This window comes from Oncorhynchus mykiss, chromosome 23 (genome assembly GCF_057628025.1).
Source record: "Oncorhynchus mykiss isolate SJ-2025 chromosome 23, ASM5762802v1, whole genome shotgun sequence".
NCBI classification, from domain to species: domain Eukaryota; kingdom Metazoa; phylum Chordata; class Actinopteri; order Salmoniformes; family Salmonidae; genus Oncorhynchus; species Oncorhynchus mykiss.
Window position 1 is genome coordinate 8,114,403 of NC_143044.1, and position 25,646 is coordinate 8,140,048.

A 25,646-nucleotide genomic window follows, 5' to 3' on the forward strand; every position below is an offset into this window, starting at 1 on the left:
ACAACTGAGCAAGAGGACAAGTACATTAGTGCATCTAGTTTGAGAAACAGATGCCTCAAGTCCTCAACTGGCAGCTTCATTAAATAGTACCCGCAAAAAAACAGTCTCAACGTCAACAGTGAAGAGGCGACCCCGGGATGCGGGCCTTCTAGGCAGAGTTCCTCTGTCCAGTGTCGGTTCTTTTGCCCATCTTAATCTTTTCCTTTTTATAGGCCAGTCTGATATATGGCTTTTTCTTTGCAACTGTACTTTGTGGTGGGCTGGCTCATGAATTGATATGATGTAATTAGGTGAGCAAACACCGGGGGCAGTAATGATTTCTGAGTTGCCCTTCGTGACCACTCCCATACCCTATAACTCTGTATTTCTTTGTGACTAATTTCTATACAGGTAGACCAGAAAAGCCACATCCCTGTTTGGCAGATGAATGGCAACCTTGATTAGAAGGACCTGCTGCTCATCTGTTGTTCTGTACAAATGCTATTTTGAATTAAAAGAAAATTGTACCTACACAGTAAAGGCTGTAAAGCCGAAACGTCTGTGTATGCTATCCCTGTTGCAGTGAAAATGAAAAACATAGAATAAGCTTTATGCAACATCTTTTTGAGTGCAAACCCTTTTAAATTTGTCTGAATTTGCAGGTTTTACGCAACAGCCAAGCTTCTGGGCGAGCGCGATAGTTCTCTTTTTATTAGGTAATACCCTGTACATGTTTACTTGAGATACGCATGTACACAACACATATGGAAAGTATTCAGATCACTTCCCCACAATTTGTTACAGCCTTATTCTAATATTGATTAAATATTTTTTCCCCTCAATCTACACACAATACCCCATAATGACAAAGCAAAAATAGGTTTTAGAAATTGAGACTTCATAAATACATTTGATTGATTATTACAATTTTAATTTTTTTTTTTTTTTAAATCTAATTTACATAAGTATTCAGACCCTTTGCTATGAGACTCAAAATTGAGCTCAGGTGCATCCTGTTTCCAATGATCACCCTTGAGATGTTTCTACAAAGTGATTGGAGAACACCTGTGGTAAATTAAATTGATTGGTAAGAGCGTTATTCCAGTAACCGAAAGGTTGCTAGTTTGAATCCCAGAGTCGACTAGGTGAATCTGTCGATTTACAAGGCACGTAACCCCAATTGCTCCAGGGTCAGCATCAATGATGGCAACATTTTAATATCACACCGCACAGGTTACAAATAAGCGCCTCCTATTTGACCTTTATAAGAAGCTAAGCTTATGCCTTGGGTAAAGAAAAGCTATTCTGCTGTAAATGTAAGCATTGAGGAAAAATGTAGATGCATTATATGGTACAATACAAGATTTACACAGAAGTCAACTCCTGCTAACCAATGCACAGTGTGTATATAAAAGCAAGGTATCAGGAACTTCGGATATAACCTGGATGATTTACAACAGCAAAGCAAAATAAGCATATCACAGCATGAAAGGGTCTTGCAATTTCAGAGAACCTATCACCTGAGTCCACAGTGGTTGGGATACTTTTTCGGCTGTGTTACAAACAGCTCTAACAGCCTTGCATACTGAGATGCTCCACAGGAGCCAACAAAGAGGTGGAGGAGAGTGGCACATTGGGGAAATAACTGCGATAAGAGAAAACAGAGATTCAAAAGCTTTCAGAAAGTAATTTGAAAGACTGGGATTGTAAGACGTTCTCAGAGGTCAGTTTTTTATATATTTTTTACCACCATTAAACTTTGTCCTTGTGATCAGAGAGGTAGGCATGTTCATTATAGTGAGCTGGAGAAAAAATGAAATGCTATCAAAATTTGAAAGAAAAAAAAACTACATTTGCCATAGGCCTACATCGAAACACCCAACAGCAACTCTTAGGATGGCCAACAGAACGACAGCCATCCCTAGGCCTCTGATGTCTATTTCCCTGACTGCTTCACGGCAACAACATCGTCAGTCATCTCATCCCTGTCGCTTCTTATCGGTCTTTCATAGGCCCCTTATCCCATGGTAGTCACAACCTGACACTGAGTGACAGAATACAACAGGTACACGTCTCGAGATAAAGGCTGGAAGGATGAGTGTTACGTGTCTTACGTCTAGTCAACCAAACAGAAAATCAGACCCGGCATATGGGAAGAGAGGTAAACAAAAAGCCTCTAATTAAAATAAGCATGGTTGAGCAGTCGTGGTTGAGATGGTTGAGCATGGCTGGTTGAGAGGCAGAGGAAGTGTAAAACTCTTGATGCACAGCGAGGTTCCAGCGGAGAATGGGAAACTATTCCTGGCCGAGCTGGACTTTTTCCTGACATGTTCCCCATTCGGAGGGGTGTGGTGGAAGGAGGGAGAGAGAGGAGGAAGATCTGCCCGTCAATCGACGTGTCGGTAATCCCATTCATCTGAGAAACACATGTTGGGAGATTTGCTCCTCACAGTCCTCTGCAGCATATGCAGTAGACCAACAGCCAAGATTCAGCCATGACAAAACCACTCTACTACTGGGGAGACAGAACATGCTCTAGCCTCTGTAGAGGCTTGGTGCCTTGAGGAATTCCAGGGCAAGAGTGGGCAACTGGGCGGTACTCATTAACAGCAGCACTCAGCTCAGGTCCGGTTGTATTCAGTCAGACACAGGTCATCTCCCACAGAATTATTCAACATCCCACACGAGCACAGGGGCATCTAGGCCAATCGATTATGTTGCCTGTGTGCCACAAAGCAGCTTACCAGCATTTCCCACCACAGGGAAGAGAGGGGGAGGGAGGATCCAACAGCCGCTACGTCAGCGGAAATTCATTATGCATTGCAGTCTGATGCCCATACATGTGGATAGTGGCCTGACAACATTTACCCTAGCGCGCACGTCACAGCTTGTTCACTGACACCAAAGGGCACTTCACTTGTAGCGTACCACAGAGATAGAGACTGCGCTAGACTTCACTGTGAGAGGATAAGATGAAACTTCAAAAACACAGGCACTGTGACACACACACACTTGATAGATTTAGTAGTAATTAGCTGAGTATAGGGATTCCTGTGGGAGAGGAAGTGGAGAGGAGGAGGACAGGAGGACTGATGGAGGTGAGAGTGCCATCTGTAACTAGAACTAGTGGTCGGTCTCAGCTTTGACTCATCATTAGCTGTGGCAGCAGCAGGTGTGTGCTTTCACAGCCAGGACTGCCGAGGCTCTCAGGGAGGTCCGGCAGGGACATGGCACTGATCACACAGATTCACTCTGAGCCCAGTCTGGGGTGGGAGGAGGGCGGTGTGGTTGACAGATGTTGGTGCTAACAGCAACCTGCTCCTCTTCCATTCGCCCACCTGTGCAGTGCCCATTCGAACACACCGCAGGGCCTAGTCATCATCGCACCAGATGGGATCTCCCACATCTCTATGAACCCTCCTTCCCCTCCGTCTCAGTACTACTGACGCAGAGGCTGGGTGTCTGAGGGTGTATTCACACTTGGTCACTTTCAGCCAATTTTTGTGAACTAAGTGCGATTCGCTTATTTTTTGGTGCAGCAAAAAAGGAACTCCAAAGAGAGTTCAAAAGAGCCCACGAAGCAAACCGAACTGAGACCATCTCGAGAGTTCGTTTCACTTGAATTCCATGGTCCGGTTCCCTATTTTTTAGGCAATGTGAACACAAAGCTCTGCAGGTTCCCTTGTCATTATTCCCGCATACACACTAGATTACTGCAACACCATTTCCCCTGCCATAACCCTTCACATTGGTGCCACAAAAGAGAGAAGATGATATGTAGGGTCGTATTCATTATGCAAATTCTGTTGCGAAGCATTTCTTAAACGGAAGCAGACAGAACGGGGAGAAACCTACCTAAATTTGTCCAATAGAAACTCTTGTTTTAGTTCACTGTTTGGCCAATGATTACACGCCGAAAAAAAACTTGCTGTTTTTGGATAATGATTAGCGATCGTCAAGGATGCACAGACAGTAAAAATGTTTGAGTTTTTAGTTCAGATTATTTGTTTGGTATATGTGATCTATAGGCTAAGAGCTTCATAAACTGTTTATTCTATTGTGGGGTTTAAATAGTGTGAGAAGAAACCAACATATTTGGTGAGAATCACAACATTGGGTACAAAATCATTTCTAGCTCTTAAAAGGGGCCTTACAATGGGTGTACAATTTTCAATTACAGCATTATTTAATCAGTGGTTATTCTTATGCTATTTATTCTGTTACCAATAATACTTACTATTTTAATAGTATTTTCTGATTACAAATGTTATGTCTCACCTTTTAACTAAATGCAATATTTGCTATTAAAATGTACAGTGCATTTGGAAAGTATTCAGACCCCTGGACTTTTTCCGTATTTTGTTGCGTTACAGCCTTATTCTAAAATGGATTACATTTTTATTTCATCAAGCCCCATAATGACAAAGGAAAAACAGGTTCATAGAATCATTAAAGTTTAGACACACCTACCTATGGGTTTTTCTTTATTTTCACTATTTTCTACATTGTAGAATAATAGTGAAGACATCAAAACTATGAAATAACACATATGGAATCATGTAGTACCCAAAAAAGTGTTAAATCAAAATATATGTTCTATTTGAGATGCTTCAAAGTTGCCACCCTTTGCCTTGATGACAGCTTTGCACACTCTTGGCATTCTCTCAACCAGCTTAACCTGGAATGCTTTTCCAACAGCCTTGAAGGAGTTCCCACGTATGTTGAGCACTTGTTGGCTGCTTTTCCTTCACTCTGCGGTCCAACTAATTCCAACCATCTCAACTGGGTTTAGGTCGGGTGATTGTGGAGGCCAGGTCATCTGACGCAGCACCACATCACTCTCATTCTTGGTCAAATAGCCCTTACACAGCCTGGATGTGTGTTTTGGGTCATTGTCCTGTTGAAAAACAAATTAAATCCCATCTGGTTTGCGTTTAGTGGGACTATCGCTGCAGAAAGCTGTGGTAGCCATGTTGGTTAAGTTTGTCTTGAATTCTAAATAAATCAGTGTCACCAGCAAAGCACTCCCAAACCACCTGCTCCATGCTTCACGGTGGGAACCACACATGCAGAGACCATCCATTCACCTACTCTGCGTCTCACAAAGACAGCGGTTGGAACTAAAAACTTCAAATTTGGACTCACCAGACCAAAGGACAGATTTCCACCTGTCTAATGTCCGTTGCTCGTGTTTCTTGGCCCATGCAAGTCTCTTATTATTGGTGTCCTTTAGTAGTGGTTTCTTTTCAGAAATTCAACCATGAAGGCCTGATTCACGCAGTCTCCTCTGAACAGTTGATGTTGAGATGCGTCTGTTACTTGAAATCTGTGAAGCATTTATTTGGGCTGCAATTTCTGAGGCTGGTAACTCTAGTTAGCGTATCCTCTGTAGCAGAGTTAACTGTGGGTCGGTTTTTATTTTTAATACATTTGCAAACATTTCTAAAGACCTGTTTTTTTGCTTTGTCATTATGGGGTATTGTGTTTAGATTGATGAGGAAAACAACATTTAATCCATTTTAGAATAAGGCTGTAACATAAAATAAAAAGTCAAGGGGTCTGAACACTTTCCGAATGCACTTGAAGTAGGTATATTTAACGGTTCCATAACACATTCTGATGGAATTGCTTGTCCTGCACTTCGTAAAAACCCACAGTACATTGAGTGAATGTTGGAAAAATATCTTGGTTCCTCTCTAAACATAGCAATGTAAATGCAAAGAGGACTCGGACCACAAAATAGATAAAGTGAACTGGCAAAAGAGTTGAGTCCTCTTATAAAGGCAAGGGCAGTGTGAATACAAAGAATAGTTATTTAGCTTATTTTTACCACCTTTTTCATCGCCTGTCTCATCGCTGGGAACTCCCCAACGGGCTCAGGAGAGGCGAAGGGGGGAGTCATGCGTCCTCCAAAAAAATTACCCTTAACACCCGCCAGCTTAACCCGGCAGCCAGTCCGCACCAATGTGTCAGAAGAAACACCATTCAACTGGCAACCAGGGTCAGCCTATAGGCGCCTGGCCTGCCACAAGGAGTCGCTAGGGCACAATGAGCCAAGTATAGCACCCCCCGGCCAAACCCTCCCTTAACCTGGTCAAAGATGGGCCAATTGTGCGGCGTCCTATGGGACTCCCGGCCACGGCCAGTTGTGACACAGCCCGGGAATGAACCTGGGTCTGTAGTAACGCCTCTAGCCCTGCGGCATTACTACAGTGCCTTACATCCCCTGCGTCACTGGAGAGGCCCAACCCAGCGTTCACTTTAAAGAGGACTGGGACCAGTTGTTTTAAAGAGGACTACATGTAAAAACACAGAGTGTGGCCTGCCCGGCTCCCTCTCCCCAGGAAGCGTCTAGACCGGAGCAGCTGGGGGGGTTCCAGTGAAAGGCTGGCTGTGGCCATGGCTCGTGCCAACCTGGCTGTCCACTATAAGCAGCCTGTCTACCCACTGCCAATCAGGTCTTGCCACCCAGGGCTACAGCTTCACACACAGTAAAGACAGAGTTATACAGTACACTGTAAAGGTGTCAACACTGGGCCCAAAGTGAGGCAGGCAAATAGACACAGAAACCCATCGCCAAAGAACCATGCCAAGACATGCATAAGTTGACTTTTTTCTGTTTGTTTAAACTAAGTCAAATTTGGGTATTTTCAATCCTGTGGCTGAAGCATTTCACAGAAAACACAACATATATTTATCAAAGTAAGCATGAGGAGATAAAATAACCACTTACTTGATCCTGTCTGCATCTGATAAGGAGTCCTGCAACAACAGAAACATCCCATTACATTTGGCCATTGTGGATATGTTTGCAACAAAACAGAGATTTTGCTGGACTGGCTGTAATTTCCTGAGAATAAAGCATTGTCATGAAAAAAAACCAACATAAAATCTCAGCTGCCCTGGCAAACTCTGCCATATGGGGGAAAACATTGGTAATTACTTTTAAAAAGGCTATCTACAACCTTGAGGCATTGAGCGAGACGGGCAGTGAGCAGACCTTGGAAAAAGCTGAGACGCACTCTGACAACAATCCACAATGTCAACAATCACTGGCTTTCAAGGTAGAAGTTGAAACATAAATTGTACACAGGTTCTATGTTTATAATAAAGAATTTTGCACTGCACAGATTCCTTGGTAGTTTTCAGTGTTAGCCACATTTCTGTTGAAGCCAAAGGTTTACAGAGATGAGCAGCCAGGGCATAATTTTAAATTGTGTCTCTCTTAGCTGCATAGGTCAATAAGTACACGCCTCATGGAGCTATGAAATCAATTTGACAGCCCCTGTCATTCTGCCAACTAAAAAAGCCACCCGTTTACACAGAGGGGCCATCTGCACATCTACAGCACTTAAGAGGCTAGTTATCAGCATTAGATTTAAGAATATGGTAGTCTCATCTCTGTAGGATAATTGCACTTTAATAATTAAGAATAATCGTTAGAGGCATAATTTAAAAAAAACATTTGGTCCCCACACCTTGTTTGTTCGATTTCCGTCATTGCAGAACCAATTATATTTTTGTAAACTTAAGTTTACTATTTTAATTTAGAAAATAAAGACAAACTGCATAGACAAAATGTTGGCACCCCGGAGCTAGTACTTGGTTGCACAGCCTTTGGCCAAGATAACAGCAGACCAACTCTTATTTTAGCCATCTTTGAGCTTGCTGAACCTTTCTACTGGCAATTTTGCAGATTTTCAGCAGCAAATTGCTCTAATTCTTCAATGTTGGAGGGGTAACCTCCACCAACTGCTGTTTTCAGCTCTTGCCATAGGTTATGGCCTCTCCAATCCAGAACAGTCCACTGTTTTTTATTGAACTATTCCAGTGTGCTTTTGATGTTTCTTTGGAGTTGTCCTGCTGGACCCACAACCTTCAACAGAGACAGCTTTTGGACACAAGGTTGAACATTAGACTCAAACACCTTCATAATTGACTGATTTCATGATGTCACACATTCAAGGCTCACAGTACCAGAGGCAGCAAAGCAACCCACAGCATTGTCGAACATCCCTCATGTTTGATTATAGGGAGGGTGTACATTTCTTTGAATGCTTAATTTGGTTGTTGGTTAACATAGGAAGACCCCACTGTGGAAGGAGACACAAGAAAGCCCGATTGATGCATGAAACCCACCTAAACCAGCCTAAATCCTGGGGGAAATGATCTACGGACCAATTCAACTAAATTGAAGTTCTTTGGCTATAGAGATCAGGGCTGTATTTACTGGCGACTAAATTAAGCTTTCAATTTAAGAAAAACACCCTCCCTACAATCAAACATGGGGAAGGTTCGACAATGCTGTAGCATTGCTTTGCTGCCTCTGGTACTGGGTGCCTTTAACGTGTGCAAGACATGAAATCAGCAAATCATGTGTTTTGGGGTCCTGTGTTCAACCTAGTGTCCAGAAACTGGGTCTCCATTGATGGTTTTGGGTCTTGCACCAAGCCAACGACCCCAAACACACATCAAAAAGCACCCAGGAATGGTTCAAAAAGAGATGCTGGATTGTTGGAGTGGCCAGCAAAGAGTCCAGATCCTAATCACATCCATAACCAATGGCAAGAGCTGAAAACAGCAGTTGGTGGAGGGTACCCCTCAAACATTGAAGAATTAGTAGAAATTATCAGTAGAAATGTCCAGCAAGCTCATTGGTGACTCCAAGAAGCATTTACTGGCAGTTATCTTGGCCAAAAGCTGTGCAACCGAGTACTAGCTCCAGGTTGCCAAAAATGTGTCCCTTTGTCTTAAGTTAACAAAAATAAAATTGGTTCTGCAATGTTGACAATCGAATAACAAGATGAGAACAGACACTTTTCAATTTCAAATTATTTTAGAATTTTTGGGGGATTTTTCCCCAAGTGAAAGTGTGCCAATATATTTGGCTGCAACTGTAGCTACAGCAGAATACCGTGCAATAAAATAAAGATATCTAAAAGTAAAATGATAGACTCACATGACACAGCTGCACAAGACTGAACTTTTCAGTTTGGCTTGAACTAGAATGCTGGCTAGTGAATGCCACTTGAACACTCTTTCAAGCCATCTAGGGAGATGACTTACCTTCAGTTAATGGCGAATGTAATTTCTATTTATAATATAACGAGAGTTGTAGCTAAGCAACTCGCAGGTTGAATCATCTCTCGACACAATACACAGAAATTGGTTGAGAAGGCTTCCAATTATTTTTCTGGAAGGCGTACAACAATGAACGGGGGAAAGAAGGAGAAATTCTCCTCACATACCTTGATCTGTGATAAAATTGAAAAAGAGCTGTGTTGTGATACAGTTGTCACTTGTTCCCTCTCAGATTGAGGAGGCTGGGGCACGTATTTAGCTGTGGGTCTACTCATAGAGTCTTTGTGCTGTGTCCTGGTCTCCAGCTGAGAGGGCTGTTGCTGGTGATGCTCCCCTTGCCGACTCTTGTCCTCCCAATCAGTCTCACTGCTGCGTCGGGAGCTGGAGTCCCCTCCACCCCCCACATGACTGTAGATGGGCCCCTCCGATTTTGGCCTTGCTCCCTCTCGATGGGGGTCTGCCCTGAGAGGGTCTGCCCTACGCTTCTTTGCATCCTGGTCGGGGCTGTCCTTCCTAAGGGGGATGCGCCAGGTCTTGGGCCGGCCCTCTTTGTCCTTCCTGGAAGGCCTGTCCCTGTTCAGCGCCGAGGACCACTCGTCCCACGGCCGGCTCTTCTCAGATTTCCTCTCGGCTCCTCGCTTCTTCACTTCAGGAGTCTGGGGGGCATTCTGTGCCTGGTGCTGGTTACCCTTAGCTGGTCTTGGGGCCTCTTGCTTTTTTCCACCCAGCATCTGCATTCTGGCAGGGCAGATGACCCTAGTGGTGACATCATTCAGGAAGTTGGAGAATTTCAACTTATTTTCCAGAAACTGTATCTTTCTCTCTGAGGGTGCTGAGCTGGATGAGGTAGAAGATGGGGAAACCTGTCTGATAGAAGAGGTCTTGCCCAGATCCTTCCTCTCAGTCTCCCTGTCCAGAGACTTGCTCTCAGGTTTCCGGCCACGGCTCTGGCCCAGCAATTCAACAGACTTGGACTTCCTGAGGTCTGAGAAGTGGGCGCCCAGCTGGTTGGGCTGCTTTAGGATCCCCTTAGGAGGGAGGGCCGGTCTCTGGAAGGATGTCTGCTGGTGGTGCTGACCACCTCTGGGCACCAGGATCTCTGCATTGTCCTTGAAGGCCAGCGAGCGCTCCATGCTACGACTGGACTGGGCTATGGAGGCGGAGTGGCCACCTCGCTGGGAGTCCTCTGAGCTGAGGTCCTCGTCTCCAGATAGAGCGAGTAAGCCCTCACTGCGGCTCAAGAAGTGGCTCGTCCCCTGTAGATCCCTGGCTGTCTGGTTGGCAGTGACGCCCACGGTGATGCCTCCATGGCTGAAGATGCGGGGTGGGGGCAGGACGGTAAGCTCCAGGCTAGACAGGCTGGAGACGTCCAGTTCGCTGTCTGAGAGCAGAGACCAGGAGGGGGAGAATATATTGCGGCCCTCAGGACTAACTGGGCATTTCGGGTAGGGGTCTGTGAACCTTGATCGCTGAAAACCTGGGGTATGGTTTGGAATGCGAATTACCTGGCAGGGGTCAGGCAGGTTGGGGCCAGCGGTGTGGGCAGGCAGCGTGCTCCCACTAAGGTCCTCTCGAAACAAGGGCAGGCTGTTTCGTGTCTCACGGTGCTGAGGCGGAGCCTTGCGGTACGGCTTCCTGGCCGGGGCAGCGCTCGTCATCCTTGGCGTTCAGCGTCCGTCTGTCTGTCCGTTCTGTTATTCCTGCCAAGAGACAAGCATTAGATGCGGTGGAAGTAGCAGCAGCCCTGAGTCCTGCTCTGTGCAAAAAGCCAGCTGTAAAGGTCTGTGTCCAGTTCCCCAGTCTTTCTCTCCCTCTCTCACACAACCATTCTCTCTCTCCCTGGCTCTCTACTCTGCCGCTCTCGCTCTCTCCTAAAGTGGCTGCAACGAAAAAGTGGTTTGAATCAATAGGGCTTTGAGAGCAGCAGCATTGGACAGTAAAGAAAGTGGCTGCCTGGTGCAGACTGTTAGTGGTGGAGAGTGGAGGGAGGGGTTTGGGATGCCACTTCAAATGAACATCATACACATGTCAATTTATGTGTTGTGATGTGGAGGGCTTTTAAAATATCTGCTCTCAGAATTCTGCCTGCAGAGTATGTGTATATGTGCAATAGAAAGAGAGGAAAATCTGAGCATGCCCTCAAGCCTACGATTGATTACAAGCAGAAGTGTGTTTCCAATAGAGGAACTCTTAAACTCCAGTCCACGGGCTGGCAGAATTGATTATAGTGGGCTAAGTATAGAACGGGAAAACAAGCCACATTCGTTAGGGGAGGGGGGGGGGTGTGGATTCATTTCCTACCAAAATCTAAACCATGGACCACAAACACACACTGATGCACCGGAAGGCACTTTTAGGAACACAGGCACACCGACACCCACACTAGTGGTCATAAATGACTAAAAAGCTTAAAGCTGAACAAGAGAAGGACGCGTCACTATATCCATTCTGATTGATAACTTGGCTTCCGCTGAGTCACTCTATAGCCCTGTGGATCCAATTGCCAGTGAGTGGAGAAACACCATAGAGCTGCCTATGCTTCCTGCCAGCACAGACTAGGATACTGTAGTCCTCTCTATATTCATTATACAATGTTGCTTATGCCAGTCTGATGCACTCATTGCAGTGTAAGCCATAGAAATAATTTCAGGAGGTTCAGATAGAAAAAAAGGTAGATTGAAGGACAACCATTTGTATCCCTAATGAAAGCATTCTGAAATAAATAATGATTCGGAAAACGTTATTGTGGAATATAGTAAGGTCTCAACCCCCTCTTCAGTCTAACAGCGTGTTTTTACCAGATACGGCGTCAGCAAGAGAAGTACTGCCCCCATTCATTTTCAGCGAGGGCACGCTGAGAAATGTGCAGGGGATTGTGGGAAGGTGAGCGGTGAGAACCCTGCTAGCAGAGCAGTAGAAAAAGTTGAGCTCTACTTTATGTAAATTTCACACAACCACCATTGCCAACTGAGGAGCAGATGTTTGCTTGATTATCTTCCGTTCATGAAACATAGTTCTGCATGTAATTTTATCCGGGCAAGCAAAAACAAAAAAAGATGGAGGAAAGCCAATCACCGCTATGTCTTGTTTTCCAATTCTATATAAAGTTGCGATGCTAGAATACAGACAAAATCAGAAAGGTCAATGACATGGAGTAAGATTGCAGAGAGATAAAACATTATGGAGTCTTAAAGGAGGCCTGGGTAAGGCCAAAATGTCATATGCCAACATCGATTAATTATTTCTCAATTATGCTTTTAGATACAAAATGTCAAACGTCAACAATCCATCCTCCAAATGACCATTCAATTCATTACATTTTGTGAAAATCCCCCAAATCAGTATTTTTTTTCCTGATGGGTCTTCTAAGTTAAAGCGCTGCCTGAAAAACACCATTATTATAACTGACCAAGTTTAGGATATCTTAGAAAAGGAAGTCAAACTTCAGCTTATCAGAGATGAAATCACTTACAGTGAATCTGAAGTGACAGCCCTCAATTGGAACATGAACATTTTGGAATGCCATTTCCCTAAAGACAGTACTTGAATGAGACACAGGGGGTCTGAGTAAATGAGTGCATGAGTTAAATCAGCCTTGGAATGAATGATCAGACACAATTACAGCACAGAGCCAGTCAGGTAAAGGAACCGTGAGTGTATGTCTGAAATTACAGCACATCAAATGAAAGGATTCTGATTAAAGGAGGATGACATCTCAATACTAGTTGCTAGCAGGTACAGCGGTATTTAGAACAAAGTCAAATTGACTATAGCACACTATAGCAAAGCCTAGTCACTGACATACTTGTGTACGTGACATGAAATCTAATAAACTATTCTGAGCTGATGCATGATGATACTGACATGCTGCAAGAGATTAAATAGATGCCACAAGCCAACATCATTGAAAAGGAAAAGGCGCAACACTCGCACACCATAAAACATTCATTGTTTTATTTATGGTAATATAAGCAATGTAAAATATGTTTAAAAAAATAAATAAAAAAAAAATATATATATATTTTACATTTTACATTGATATACATTGATATATATTTTCACACCACAAGATCCCATTTTCTAAAACGACTTGAAAAAAACTAAACGGCATCATCATTATGGGAAAACGCAGCTCTTCCACCTTAAAATAATGACACACAGGAGCAGATACATAATAGGGATGTGACAAATGGAAAATATCTTCACGTTTAAACCGCCTTTTTTTGTAATCATCAGTTTTTCATCAAAACCATACGAAAAGGTCAGAAAATTCCACGTCTCAATTCACAATCCTGCTGCCAGCAACGGTTTGGGTCTCACACTGCGTCCCTTTCAAAAAGTTTAAGCTTTGCACCTGTACTACCATTCCTGCAAAGTAGTGTGCACAATATATCGGTGAACATATTGGAGTCGGCCAAAATTAGTTAAAAATGCCAACATCGGAACGATGTCTAGTTTAACGAAGATGTGCAAAACCGATGTCAAAGCTGACGTGGATACCTATATTACATGATGTAATGATGCCACGTAAAATGTTGCGCTACACATGCAACACAGCATTCCTAACCTAGCCCACAATGTCTGCTGTGTGGAGTGAGCAGTCAACAAGTCCAGCAGTCATTTGAAAGAATAAGAACATTTCAGCGAGACAACTCAAAGGTGAAATCCATTGCCAAGATAATGGAATTCATTGCCCTTGACAATCAACCGTTCTCTGTCGTGGGTGATGTTGGCTTTCACCGACTGGTCGAGCACCAGTACACACTACCAAGTGCGCTATTTTTCAGACGTTGCCCTACTGGAGTTACACAGTAAGAGAGTCACTGCTATTAGCTTGTCAACATACATACTATGGAACGTCGTTTGGGTCATTGTGTGTCAAATAATATACAGTAGCACTGTCAAAGCTGTAAAAAAAAAAAGAAGTCTGCAAACACCGGCCACAAACAAATGTGTTTACAATACCGCGTTGGTAATAAAGCATAATTTGTTCGACCGCAACTTCTGGGGTAGCTAGCTTTAGCTTGGTACCTAGCTAGCACCAATACAACCAGCCTGAAAACAATGACCAGCAGAAACTGCAGTCATTTTCATTATTCTTACCAATGATTTAGGAATCCTTGTGAGTAAGTATTAGCTAGGTTGCCACTTGTTCGCCTATTGAAAATTAACTTCAGTTCATGAAAATAAATAGCTAGCCAGCTACTTAACCCTTTTGCCCAAAGCTAACGTTATAAGCAGCCAGCTAGCTTCATCTGGCTAGTGAGGCTCGACCGGACCGGGTTATGTGATGTGAAGCTAGCCACAATACGTATTAGGCACAATAGTGGAATTTGCAGTTTGTCTTCAAAATAAAAGTATATAATTGACAGTGATGCAAATGAATACAAATAGTAGAATTATGCCATACTTTGATTTAAGGCTAACTGCAAAGTTCACTATTGTGGCTAATCCTCATTGTTGCTAGCTTCACATAGATGGGTAAAACCACCATTAATCAAATAACTGTCTTATAAATTAGGGTTATTTTAGATGACACCTAGCTATGCTACTATATCAAATTGTGTAATTTTGCTATGTTTATGGGGAAGAACATTGTTTGCATCCATGAGCTAGCTAGCTTTTTTATGACCAGCACTGTAGGTGTGTGAGGTAACTTTACCAGCATCCTAGCATACTTATCGATTAACTGTTGTGACAGCGTAAATCAATGTGCATTAACTACGTAGAAAATTAATGAACGCGTTAAATTATGTGATGTGCTGTCATATTCAGGTCCTGATTGGTCAAATAGTGTTATTTGACACGTCAAATAGTGTATCTTTTTTGACACGCAAAGACCCAAACGGCGTTCCATAGAAATCCTGGTTCAGACTGAAATGACTAAACAAATTAACAATGAAACAGCACAGCAAGTAAATTGAAAGAAATAGGTTTTGATTGTTTTACTGGTAACAGGGACATGCGTAAATGCCAACAAAATAACTTTTTGGTCAGTGTGGTGTGCGTGTAACCTTTATTTAACTGGTCAAGTCAGTTAAGAACAAATTCTTATTAACAATGACGGCCTACCCCGGCCAAACCCGGAGGACGTTGAGCCAATTGTGCGCTGCCCTATGGGACTCCCAATCACGGCCGGATGTGATACAGCCTGGATTCGAACCAGGGACTGTAGTGACGCCTCTTGCACTGAGATGCAGTGCTTTAGACCTCTGCATCCATGTGTGTGTTAACTATTCAACTGTACTACAATGCTTAAAAGGCCGCTAAAATTTTTAATATCGGTTATAGGTATCGTTTTTGTTTTGGCAAGGAAAATATTGGATATTGGTATCGGCCAAAAATGTCATCGGTGCATCACTACTGCCTCATTTAACTTCTCAAAGAATTGCCATACAAGACTTCACTGCTGTCGCTTGCCTTTCTCTGCCATTTTTCCAACTGTTAACAACGATGGAGAGTCGACTCCAAAATAATTGACTCCAACTTCTTGCACGTCGACTCCCATTTCTGAGTGTCAAGATTCGAGTCCACAAGGAATTGACTCCTAAGATTCAGTATTTTGGGTACGGAGGAGACTGATTAGTTGCCGTACTTCCAAGAACAAACACCTGCATCATTCATAGCAAGCTAGCTAGGGATGGAGAGAGAGGGGAGGGGCACAGTATAGGCAGCTCGGCCACCAGACAGACTGCGTCAGAACCATGTACTAGGCCTATCTATCGGCAAACAAACGCTGTATCTCACAATTTCTTGGCTTGCAATGTTTTGCAACTTCAGTACAGCAGGGCCTTTCATCAATGAATAGGATATTCTACAAGCACAGAATGAAAACTTAACACACACTCGCATCATAAGCAAAGAGAAAGAGCTGGCGAGCCATCGCAAGGGAGAGAGGGGAGGGTGCAGGCAGAAAGAACCGTGCACATGCAGTGCCTTCGTAAAGTATTCAGACCCCTTGACTTTTTCCACATTTTGTTACTTCACAGCCTTATTCCAAAATGTATTAAATAAATAACAATTCCTCAGCAATCTACACACAATACCCCAAAATGACAAAGTGAAAACAGGTTTATAGAAATGTTTGCACATTAGGAGGGGTGCGTCACTTGAGTGGGCTGAGTCACTGACATGATCTTGCTGTCCGTGTTGGCGCCCCCATTGGGTTCATGCCGTGGGGGAGATCTTCGTGGGATATAGCCTTGTCTTAGGGTAGTAAGTTGGTGGTTTGAATATATCCCTCTAGTGGTGTGGGGGATGTGTTTTGGCAAAGTGGGTGGGTTTGTATCCTGCCTGGTTGGCCCTGTCAGGGGGTATCATCGGATGGGGCCAGTGTCTCCCGACCCCTCCGGTCTCAGCTTCCAGTATTTATGCTGCAATAGTTTGTGTATCGGGGGGTTAGGGTCAGTCTTATATTTGGAGTATTTCTCCTGTCTTCAAATCACATTTTATTAGTCACATGCGATGAATACAACAGTGAAATGCTTACTTACGAGCCCCTAAACATCAATGGAGTTTTAAAGAAATAAAAATAACAAGTAATTAAAGAGCTGCAATGAAATAACAATAGCGAGACTATATACAGGGGGGTACCGGTACAGAGTCAATGTGTAGACGGTTAGTTAAGGTAATATGTACATGTAGGTAGAGTTATTAAAGTGACTATGCATAGATGATAACAACAGAGAGTAGCAGCGGTGTAAAAGAGGGGGGGGGGGGGGGGGGGGCAATGCAAATAGTCTGGGTAGCCATTTGATTAGATGTTCAGGAGTCTTATGGCTTGGGGGTAGAAGCTGTTTAGAAGCCTCTTGGACCGAGACTTGTCGCTCCAGTACCGCTTGCCGTGCTTGGCAGAGAGAACAGTCTATGACTAGGGTGGCTGGAGTCTTTGACAATATTTTGGGCCTTCCTCTGACGCCGCCTGGTATAGAGGTCCTGGATGGCAGGAAGCTTGGTCCCAGTGATGTACTGGGCCATTCACACTACCCTCTGTAGTGCCTTGCAGTTGGATGCCTTGCAGTTGCCATACCAGCAGTGAACAAACCAGTCAGGATGCTGATGGTGCAGCTGTAGAACTATGACCTGTTCACTGGACGTGCTACCTTGTCCCGGACCTACTGTTTTCGACTCGCTTACTCCACCGCACCTGCTGTCTCTAACTCTGAATGCTCGGCTATGAAAAGCATTACATTTACTCCTGAGGTGCTGATCTGTTGCACCCGCTACAACCACTGTGATTATTATTATCTGACCCTGCTGGTCATCTATGAACGTTTGAACATCTTGGCCATGTACTGTTATAATTTCCACCCGGCACAGCCAGAAAAGGACTGGCCGTCCCTCAGAGCCTGGTTCCTCTCTAGGTTTAGCCTTTCTAGGGAGATTTTCCTAGCCACTGTGCTTCTACATCTGCATTGCTTGCTGTTTGGGGTTTTAGGCTGGGTTTCTGTACAGCACTTTGTGACATCGGCTGATGTAAAAAGGGCTTCATAAATATATGATTGATATTAAAAATAAAAAACAGAAATACCTTATTTATATAAGTATTCAGACCCTTTGCTATGAGACTTTAAATTGAGCTCAGGTGCATCCTGTTTCCATTGATCATCCTTGAGATGTTAAAAAAAAACGATTGAAGTCCAGCTCTGGTAAATTCAATTGATTGGGCATGATTGAAAAAGCACACACACCTGTCTATATAATGTCCCACAGCTCCGAAACAGGATTGTGCCAAGGCACAGATCTGGGGAAGGGTACCAAAACATTTCTGCAGCATTGAAGGTCCCCAAGAACACAGTGGCCTCCATCATTCATAAATGGAAGAAGTTTGGAACAACCAAGATTCTTCCTAGAGCTGGCCACCCGGCCAAACTGAGCAATCGGGGGAGGAGGGCCTTGGTCAGGGAGGTGACCAAGAACCCGATGGTCACTGACAGAGCTCCAGAGTTCCTCTGTGGAGATGGGAAAACCTTCCAGAAGGACAACCATCTCCGTAGCACTTCACCAATCAGGCCTTTATGGTGGAGAGGCCATACGGAAGCCACACCTCAGTAAAAAGGCACATGACATCTCGCTTGGAGTTTCTCAAAAGGCACCTAAAGACTCTCAGACCATGAGAAACAAGACTCTCTGGTCTGATGAAACCAAGATGGAACTCTTTGGCCTGAATGCCAAGCGTCACGTCTGGAGGAAACCTGGCACCATCCCTATGGTGAAACATGGTGGTGGTAGCATCATGCTGTGGGGATGTTTTTCTGCAGCAGCGACTGGGAGACTAGCCAGAATGATGAATGAAGCAAAGTACAGAGAGATTATTGATGAAAACCTGCTTCAGAGGGCTCAGGACCTGAGACTGGAGCAAAGGTTCACCTTCATACAGGACAACGATCCTAAGCACACAGCCAAGACAATGCAGAAGTGGCTTCGGGACAAGTCTCTGAATGTTCTTGAGTGGCCCAGCCAGAGCCCGGACTTGAACCCAATCGAACATCTCTGGAGAGACCTGAAAATAGCTGTGCAGAAACACTCCTCATCCAACCTGACAGAGCTTGAGAAGATCTTCAGAGAGGAATGGGAGAAACTCCCTAAATACAGGTGTGCCAAGCTTGTAGCGTCGTACCCAAGAAGACTCAAGGCTGTAATCACTGCCAAAGGTGCTTCAACAAAGTACTGAGTAAAGGGTCTGAATACTTATGTAAATGCGATTTTAAAAAATTATACATTTGCAAAAAAATCTATAAACCTGTTTTGGCTTTGTCATTATGGGTGTAGATTGTAGATTGACGAGGGAAAAAAAGCTTTAAATACATTTTAGAGTAACAAAAAATGTGGAAAAAGTCAAGGGGTTTGAATGCACTGTGCACTTTTCTAATGCACTATTCTAATGCACTGTATATTTCGGGGCGGCAGGTAGCCTAGTGGTTAGAGCATTGGGCCAGTAAGGTTGCTAGATCCCTGAGCTGACAAGGTAGAAATCTGTCGTTCTGCCCCTGAACAAGGCAGTTAACCCACTGTTCCCCGGTAGGCCATCATTGTAAATATGAATTTGTTCTTAACTGACATGCTTAGTTAAATAAAAGGTTTTTAAAAATTATTGGTAATCTCCCTCTCGCAATATCTTGACTTGCATTCCTCGCAAATTTACCAAAGTAACCTAAAGTTCGCCTCTTACGCTCTGATTTTATTTAAAATTACACAACTTTCCCCAGGCCTTTATAGCCTATCGTCTAGTTAGGCTATAACAAGGTACATAATATGGTTGTGATAACTGCACTGTGATTTTATTTTGTTAAACCCACACAGCTAAACATACTGTACTGAAATCAATCTAGATATAATGATTCTACGAAAAATAAGCGCCATACCCAAGTTATTCCAGCGATGTCCTCATCCACAGGTTCCTAAGTCACAGGCATTCTGAAACACACAAAGGAGCAGGCTGAATTTAGATCAAAGTGTTAGAGAAAAGTAGCCAATAGTTAGCGATTTCATTTCACACGTGATAGGATTCCGTGCATGTGCTGCTATGCTGGGTTCCCTCCTCTAGAATCGTGAAGCACCAGGGGACTCACTCACCTGAGACAACCCTACAAACATTCTGTAATGACGTCCACTGGGATTTGAGTGACATTGTTCACAATGATAACAGGTTTCAAAAATGGGTCACTGAAAATCCAAGAACTTTTCACACACTCAAAACTGTTCTGAGGCCCCCTCATGAAAATGTTCAATCAAATATTGAGCAGTGTGACATAAGTGGAAATTCACACATGGTTGACAGCAGGACTCTTCCCACAACATTCAGTGCTCCACTTTTCTGATCTTCAATTACCGTTGATTTGGTGGCAGTTATATACTGAACAAATATATAAAACGCAACATGCAAAAAATGTCTACGATTTTACTGAGTTACAGGTCATGTAAGGAAATCGGATTTCACATGACTGGGCAGGGGCGCAGCCATGGGTTCGCCTGGGAAGGCATAGGCCCACCCACTTGGGAGCCAGGTCCACCCACTTGGGAGAAAGGCTCAGCCAATCACTATTCGTTTTTCCAAACAAAGGGGCTTTAAAATAAGACAGAAATACTCCTCAGTTTCATCAGGTGTCCGGGTGGCTGGTATCAGACTATCCCGCAGGTAAAGAAGTTGGAAGTCCTTTTCTGGCGTGGTTATACGTGGTCTGTGTTTGTGAGGCTGGTTGGACGTACTGCCAAATTCTCTAAAACGACATTGGAGGCAGAGCAATGAACATTCAATTCTCGGCAACAGTGTCTTTACTGTGTCGCCACCATCCTCGATGCTAGGTACCTGGACCGCTACTTCGATGCAGACTAGAAACAGAGTTCAGGTGAAATGTTAAACTCAGCTCGATGGAAGATGGAAATGGACAGTGACAGTGCGCACCGAGTTAGAGGACCCATGACAGCTAATCAAATGGCTACCCAAACTATGCATTGTTTCCTGCCACCCACCCAACAACCATTATTTTAAGCCGTTGCTACTCTGTTTATCCTCTATGCATAGTCACTTTAACTTATCCTACATGTACATATTTCCTCAAATAGCCCAACTAACCGGTGCACCCGCACATTGACTCTGTACCAGTACCACCTGTATATAGCCTCGCTACTGTTATTTTTAATGTTTTTTTTATTTACTTATTTACTTATCTATTGTTTACTTTATACCTTTTTTTAACTTAAAAACTGCACTGTTGGTTAAGAGCTTGTATGTAAGCATTTCGCTCTAAGGTCTACACCGGTTGTATTCGGCGCACGTGAAAAACAGAGGTGAAACTTCACTGCTTGACATGTATGATGAAATCCTGGTTGAGAATGAAACGACTGAACAAATGAACAATGAAACAGCACAGCAAGTAAGTGAAAGAAATACGCATTGATGATGTTTTACTGGTAATGGGGACATACGTAAACGCCAACAAAAATAACTTTTTGCTCAAGGTGTGCGTTTCAACTATTCACCTATAATAGAATGCATGCTCAAAATGCCGCACAAAATGTAAATACCGGTGTCAGGTAGCGTGTTTAAATGGAGAATGGAGAATACTCTAGTTAAATGGAGAATACTCTAGTTTAACACAGCGAGTGTTTCATATTGCTGTAAGATCTCTTGAAGGCTATATATATTTATTTATTTTTCTAAATAAATCCAGCTTAAAACAACATTTTAAATGGTTTACTGGCAACTACAGCTTTCCAGTTAAATATTTTCCACTGCCTCTTCTGTTCTCTCAGAGTCTATCTGCCTTGACCTGATCCAATACAATATTTATTCAGTGTAAAAGTGCTCTTTCTTTTGTGCCGTTCAGGGCCTTTTGCTGTGGATAAGCAAGCCCTGCAGGGGGAATAACACATGAAGGCCTGTGCGATGGCCGCCAGCCATGCGTGACAATCAGCCGGTGGTGCTGTTGAATACAGCCTCATGCGCATACAGACACACACAAGTCTGCAAAGTGCAAACGCGTACGCGCACAAACACACACTTCAGTTCCAACACAGTCTCACACTCTCCAATGGCACTACCTCAGACCACCATCATCGTATCTACCCCACAGGCTGAGACACAGCAAGGCCATTACTCATCATAAAGTATTCCATGTTTTAATAAAATCTTCACAGTGCCATGGCTAACCGGCAGGGGTTCATATTTATCTGAGGACCAGAGACAGTAAAGAGGGCTGCTTCTAAAAAGTGGCACACAGCAGTGTGTGATATTTTACTTTATTGAAAATCATGATGATTACAAACTAGGAGAAAATGGAACACAGGCTGCTTTTACACAAGCAGCCCAATTCTGATCTTGATCTCACTAATTGGTCTTTTGACCAATCAGATCAGCTCTGGAAAAGAGCTAATGTGAAAAGATTGATGCGATTGACCAATTAGTGACAAAAATAAGAATTGTGTTGACTGTCTAAACACAGCCATAGTGTCGTCCTCTCCAAGGTCACCCACAGTGTTTTAGAAAGGGCTCATTTACTATTGAACAAGCCAGTCAACATTAGGGAATCAGATTCCATTTTTAAAAGTCTAAATTAGGCTTACAGCCTTAGGGCACAGCTATGGGAAGAGCACTACCACAGAGCTTTATGATGTTATGAGCCATAGAAATAGAATTATTATTTTAAGAGCCATCTTTACGGCCACCCTGAACAGCGGGGTTGGTTTAGGAGAACCCTAACGGTGATGTGTTTCCTTTGCCTCTGCCCTGGCAGCACTCTGTTTATAACTGATGGGATGTTGCTCCTCCTTATCGGTGCAACCCCTGCTGTCATTTTGTGCGAATGTGTCTCGTTAGATGGCTCTTAACTCCATGTCTAGCATCCAGTTACCAGTGGTCACCCTGCTCTGTCCAACATCCTTCTATTTTCAGCCTTCTATTGACTGCTTTTAAGAGGACAATTGACTGACCTTAACTGACATTACCTGAACAGCTGAATCGAGGAAGATGGACTCTCCCCTATATCTGGTTCCTTGCCAGGTTTCTTCCTTTCTTCTGGGAGAGTTTTTCTAAGGCTTGCTCTTGGGAGGTTAAGGCCTTGGCTTTGTTGAACTTTCTGTAACAAATTACTTTGTGAAAATTGTGCTCGACTAACAAAGTTTAATTAATTGATTGTACCGCCATTTTGCCTCAACCCAATATAGCGACCAATTAGAGCAGCTGTTGGTGCCGAGGCAATAATTGGGTGGTTTTAGGGGCGAGATGAAGGCACACACCTTGTGTACTCAGTAGTGCTAAGCGATTAACCGACATTTCAGCAATCTTTCGGTTTTTAAACAGCTAATTGACCAACATCGGTTTAATTATTTGAATTCCATTTTGTTCAGTTTTTTTCTCGTCAGCTCAATGCGCAGTTTCTCTAAAGATGAATTGGATCAAGCTCAAACTGTGCGATGTAGTAGGGAGTTGTAGTTTCCAACAGGCCAATATGCTACATAGTATAGCGCAGAAAATGTGGTAATTAACTATAATCACCATAAACCATTGCGCGCCTACTTGTCTGGTCTGTGTGGGGCAAACACGGAGAGGGAGAGAAGAGAGCACGTGTTCGAGGGAGAGCAGATGCATCTCCACCTGAAAATACGTGATCTAAGTGATTAATAGTTGGTATTCAGCAGTTATAACAGTATGCCTTATTTACTTTGAAGAACAACTAAAATAGTGATTTGTCAGACAGTCAAGGCAGCAGCCATATAGAGATGAGATGACTTGGAATGAAACAAAACAATATACACAACTGAAATATCTTATTAAAGTAATGTTAATAAATTAGGGCTAAGTGATAAAGCAGTAATGGGCAGTCAACTACATTAATGGGACTTTTCATTTTTTTATTCTGTTTTACAACATTCAACCCACTTAATGCATAGTGCATTTAACGTAAAAAAAAAATATATATACATTTTTTAAAAATCAACATCGAAAACCATATTTAAAAAAATAAATAAAAAAAAGATTGATATATATATATATATATATATATATATATATATATATATATATATATATATATATATATATATATATATATATATATATATATATATATATATATATATATATATATATATATATATATATATATATATATATATCAATCAAACAGACCTCAAAAAGCACTAATTGCTCAGCACTAGTCACCTGAATTGGTCTAATGAAAAAGCAGCTACATATAAATCGAGCCTAGTGAGGGTCGTTTGCAAAAACCCAAATTAACAAATGTTTCCACTGAGGTGAGGGTAGTGCTCTATTATTAACAAGCACCTGGACTGGGCGATGGCGTGCTCTACATGGCCGTGTTCAGTGTTGTTTGGGCGAAGCTTGAATAATTTAACGGAGGAAGAGATGGCTACGGTTCATATAACTGAGCCCATGGAAAAAGAAAAAAAAAGAATACTTTTTTTTTTCTTCCTAGGACGTCACGTATGGGAAAGAGAATAATAACCCAAGTCATTACGTGCCACTGAGGGCTCTTGACTTGGTCTAACCTGGGCGGCTGACTTTCATTCTCCACCATTATAATGAGGCTGGAGCTACTGTACTAACGCAACAACGAAAGACCAAACATTTACAAAAGAAGTGGCTCTTCGGTCTCATTTACATTAAGTAAACAGAAAACCATTACATAATCCTCTTGTATGAATATATAAACCTGTTTAAACCGGTTCTATTTCAAACCTATGAGTGAAAAGCATTCTTCCCTGTGGAAACCATAGGAGAACATCCAAACAGCAGGAGGTTCACAGTGTGCCACGCTAAACTTAACTTAAAAGCAATTCACAAAACAGTAACACCACAATGTGCAGAAGGGAAATGAATGTGTATTTTAGCAGTATAATTGGAGTGATTTTGTGCATATTTCATACAGAAAGAGAGAAAAACCAAGGACAGAGTAATGAATGGAAAGCATACTTTGTGTGTGTGTGTGTGGTGTGTCTGTGAGGTAGAGAGAGCAAGCAAGAGGGGGAGAGAGAGTGAGAAACGGAGAGAGAACGAAAGCAGGATTATAGAGAGAATCGCATATGAATAGTCCCTCACCTTTAAGAGTATATGCTGCGTGCTCCAGACTCATCGCCCTGAGTGTGTCCCCTCTTCGTTTCCTCTTCGTCCTCTCTCTCTTGGCATGTGAACCTCTGGGCTACTGATAACCTGAAACAAAAGAAGGTGGATGGAAAAACACAGCGGTGTTAGTACCTCTGGGCTGTCAATCTCCCGACTCTTCGGATACGGTAACAAGCCAGACGAAGCTGGGGCTCAAGGGACAGTGTGTGCGAAGCAAGCCTCATAAGGGAGTCTGTTTCATTCTCTGTCCTTTACATTCACTCCTACACAGTCTGACTGACTGACTGCTGCCACACACTAGCTAGCTTCCTCTTCTACTCTAGAATGATCATGCGGATTCTATTGAGAAAAATATATAACTTTAGACAGCCACTGTGCCTTCTCAAAGTGACTCACTGTGCTCTATTTGTCAGAATCCGACACGAAAGGAGAAGGCCTTGATAATACATTTAGCCTTGATAACACATTTTTTGCTTGGATGGAACTTTGTCTGGAAGTGTTGGATTCTGGGTTAAACTTGGTATATTGCTTTACTAGAGACTGGTTTTTACGTCAGAAGTGAATGGTTATCTGTAGGAGCCAGATGGCTTTGGAATGTGCTGGGTGGACGGGAGGAAGTCACAGGATTGCTGTAGGGATATGGGTGGACATCTTTGGATTAGGCAAATGAGAGGGTTGAGGTCAGGTCAGATCCCCTTAAGGGAGAAATGATGGTTTATTACCCTATTTCTTTGTCTTCCTGTCAAACCATAATAGATGTAAGGATTGGAGAGAAGGAGGAGTACCTAATAAGTATTATATATACTTGTCGTGGTGGAAACATGTTTTGTCTGATGCAGCTGTATTGATCCTCTTGGAAGAATAAAATTGTTTAAGCTTTCATAACGGCCGTCAACTTTTTTTACTCAGAGAATTAGAACCAAAACACTTGGTGCTGCAAGCAGGGTTCACCACGATTTGTAGTCAAACCAGAGAGTCCAGATCAGTGGAGCTGGCAACAAAC

General features: G+C 43.0%; 2 protein-coding genes across 5 annotated transcripts in view; both read right to left on the bottom strand.

Annotated features, from left to right (window-relative positions):
• Positions 1-25,646, bottom strand: part of LOC110502357 (tight junction-associated protein 1) — a 135,079-nt gene that overhangs the window by 38,359 nt on the left and 71,074 nt on the right. For 2 of the 4 annotated variants that reach the window (XM_021580316.3, XM_036959650.2), the window contains 4 exons: positions 24,620-24,730; positions 19,425-19,476; positions 10,566-10,760; positions 6,713-6,741 (listed from right to left, as the gene is read on the bottom strand). In XM_021580316.3, the coding sequence (XP_021435991.2) occupies positions 6,713-6,741; positions 10,566-10,718 (182 nt within the window). In that variant the 5' untranslated portion in view covers positions 10,719-10,760; positions 19,425-19,476; positions 24,620-24,730. The remainder of the gene's footprint in view (positions 1-6,712; positions 6,742-10,565; positions 10,761-19,424; positions 19,477-24,619; positions 24,731-25,646) is intronic. The other 2 variants (XM_090216686.1, XM_036959651.2) reach the window with 1 other exon arrangement.
• On the bottom strand, positions 9,130-10,541 carry LOC149972493 (uncharacterized; the record flags this gene model as incomplete). The annotated part of the gene is made up of 1 exon (XM_090216691.1): positions 9,130-10,541. A coding segment is annotated over one exon (1,377 nt), but the record flags the coding sequence as incomplete, so codon positions are not given.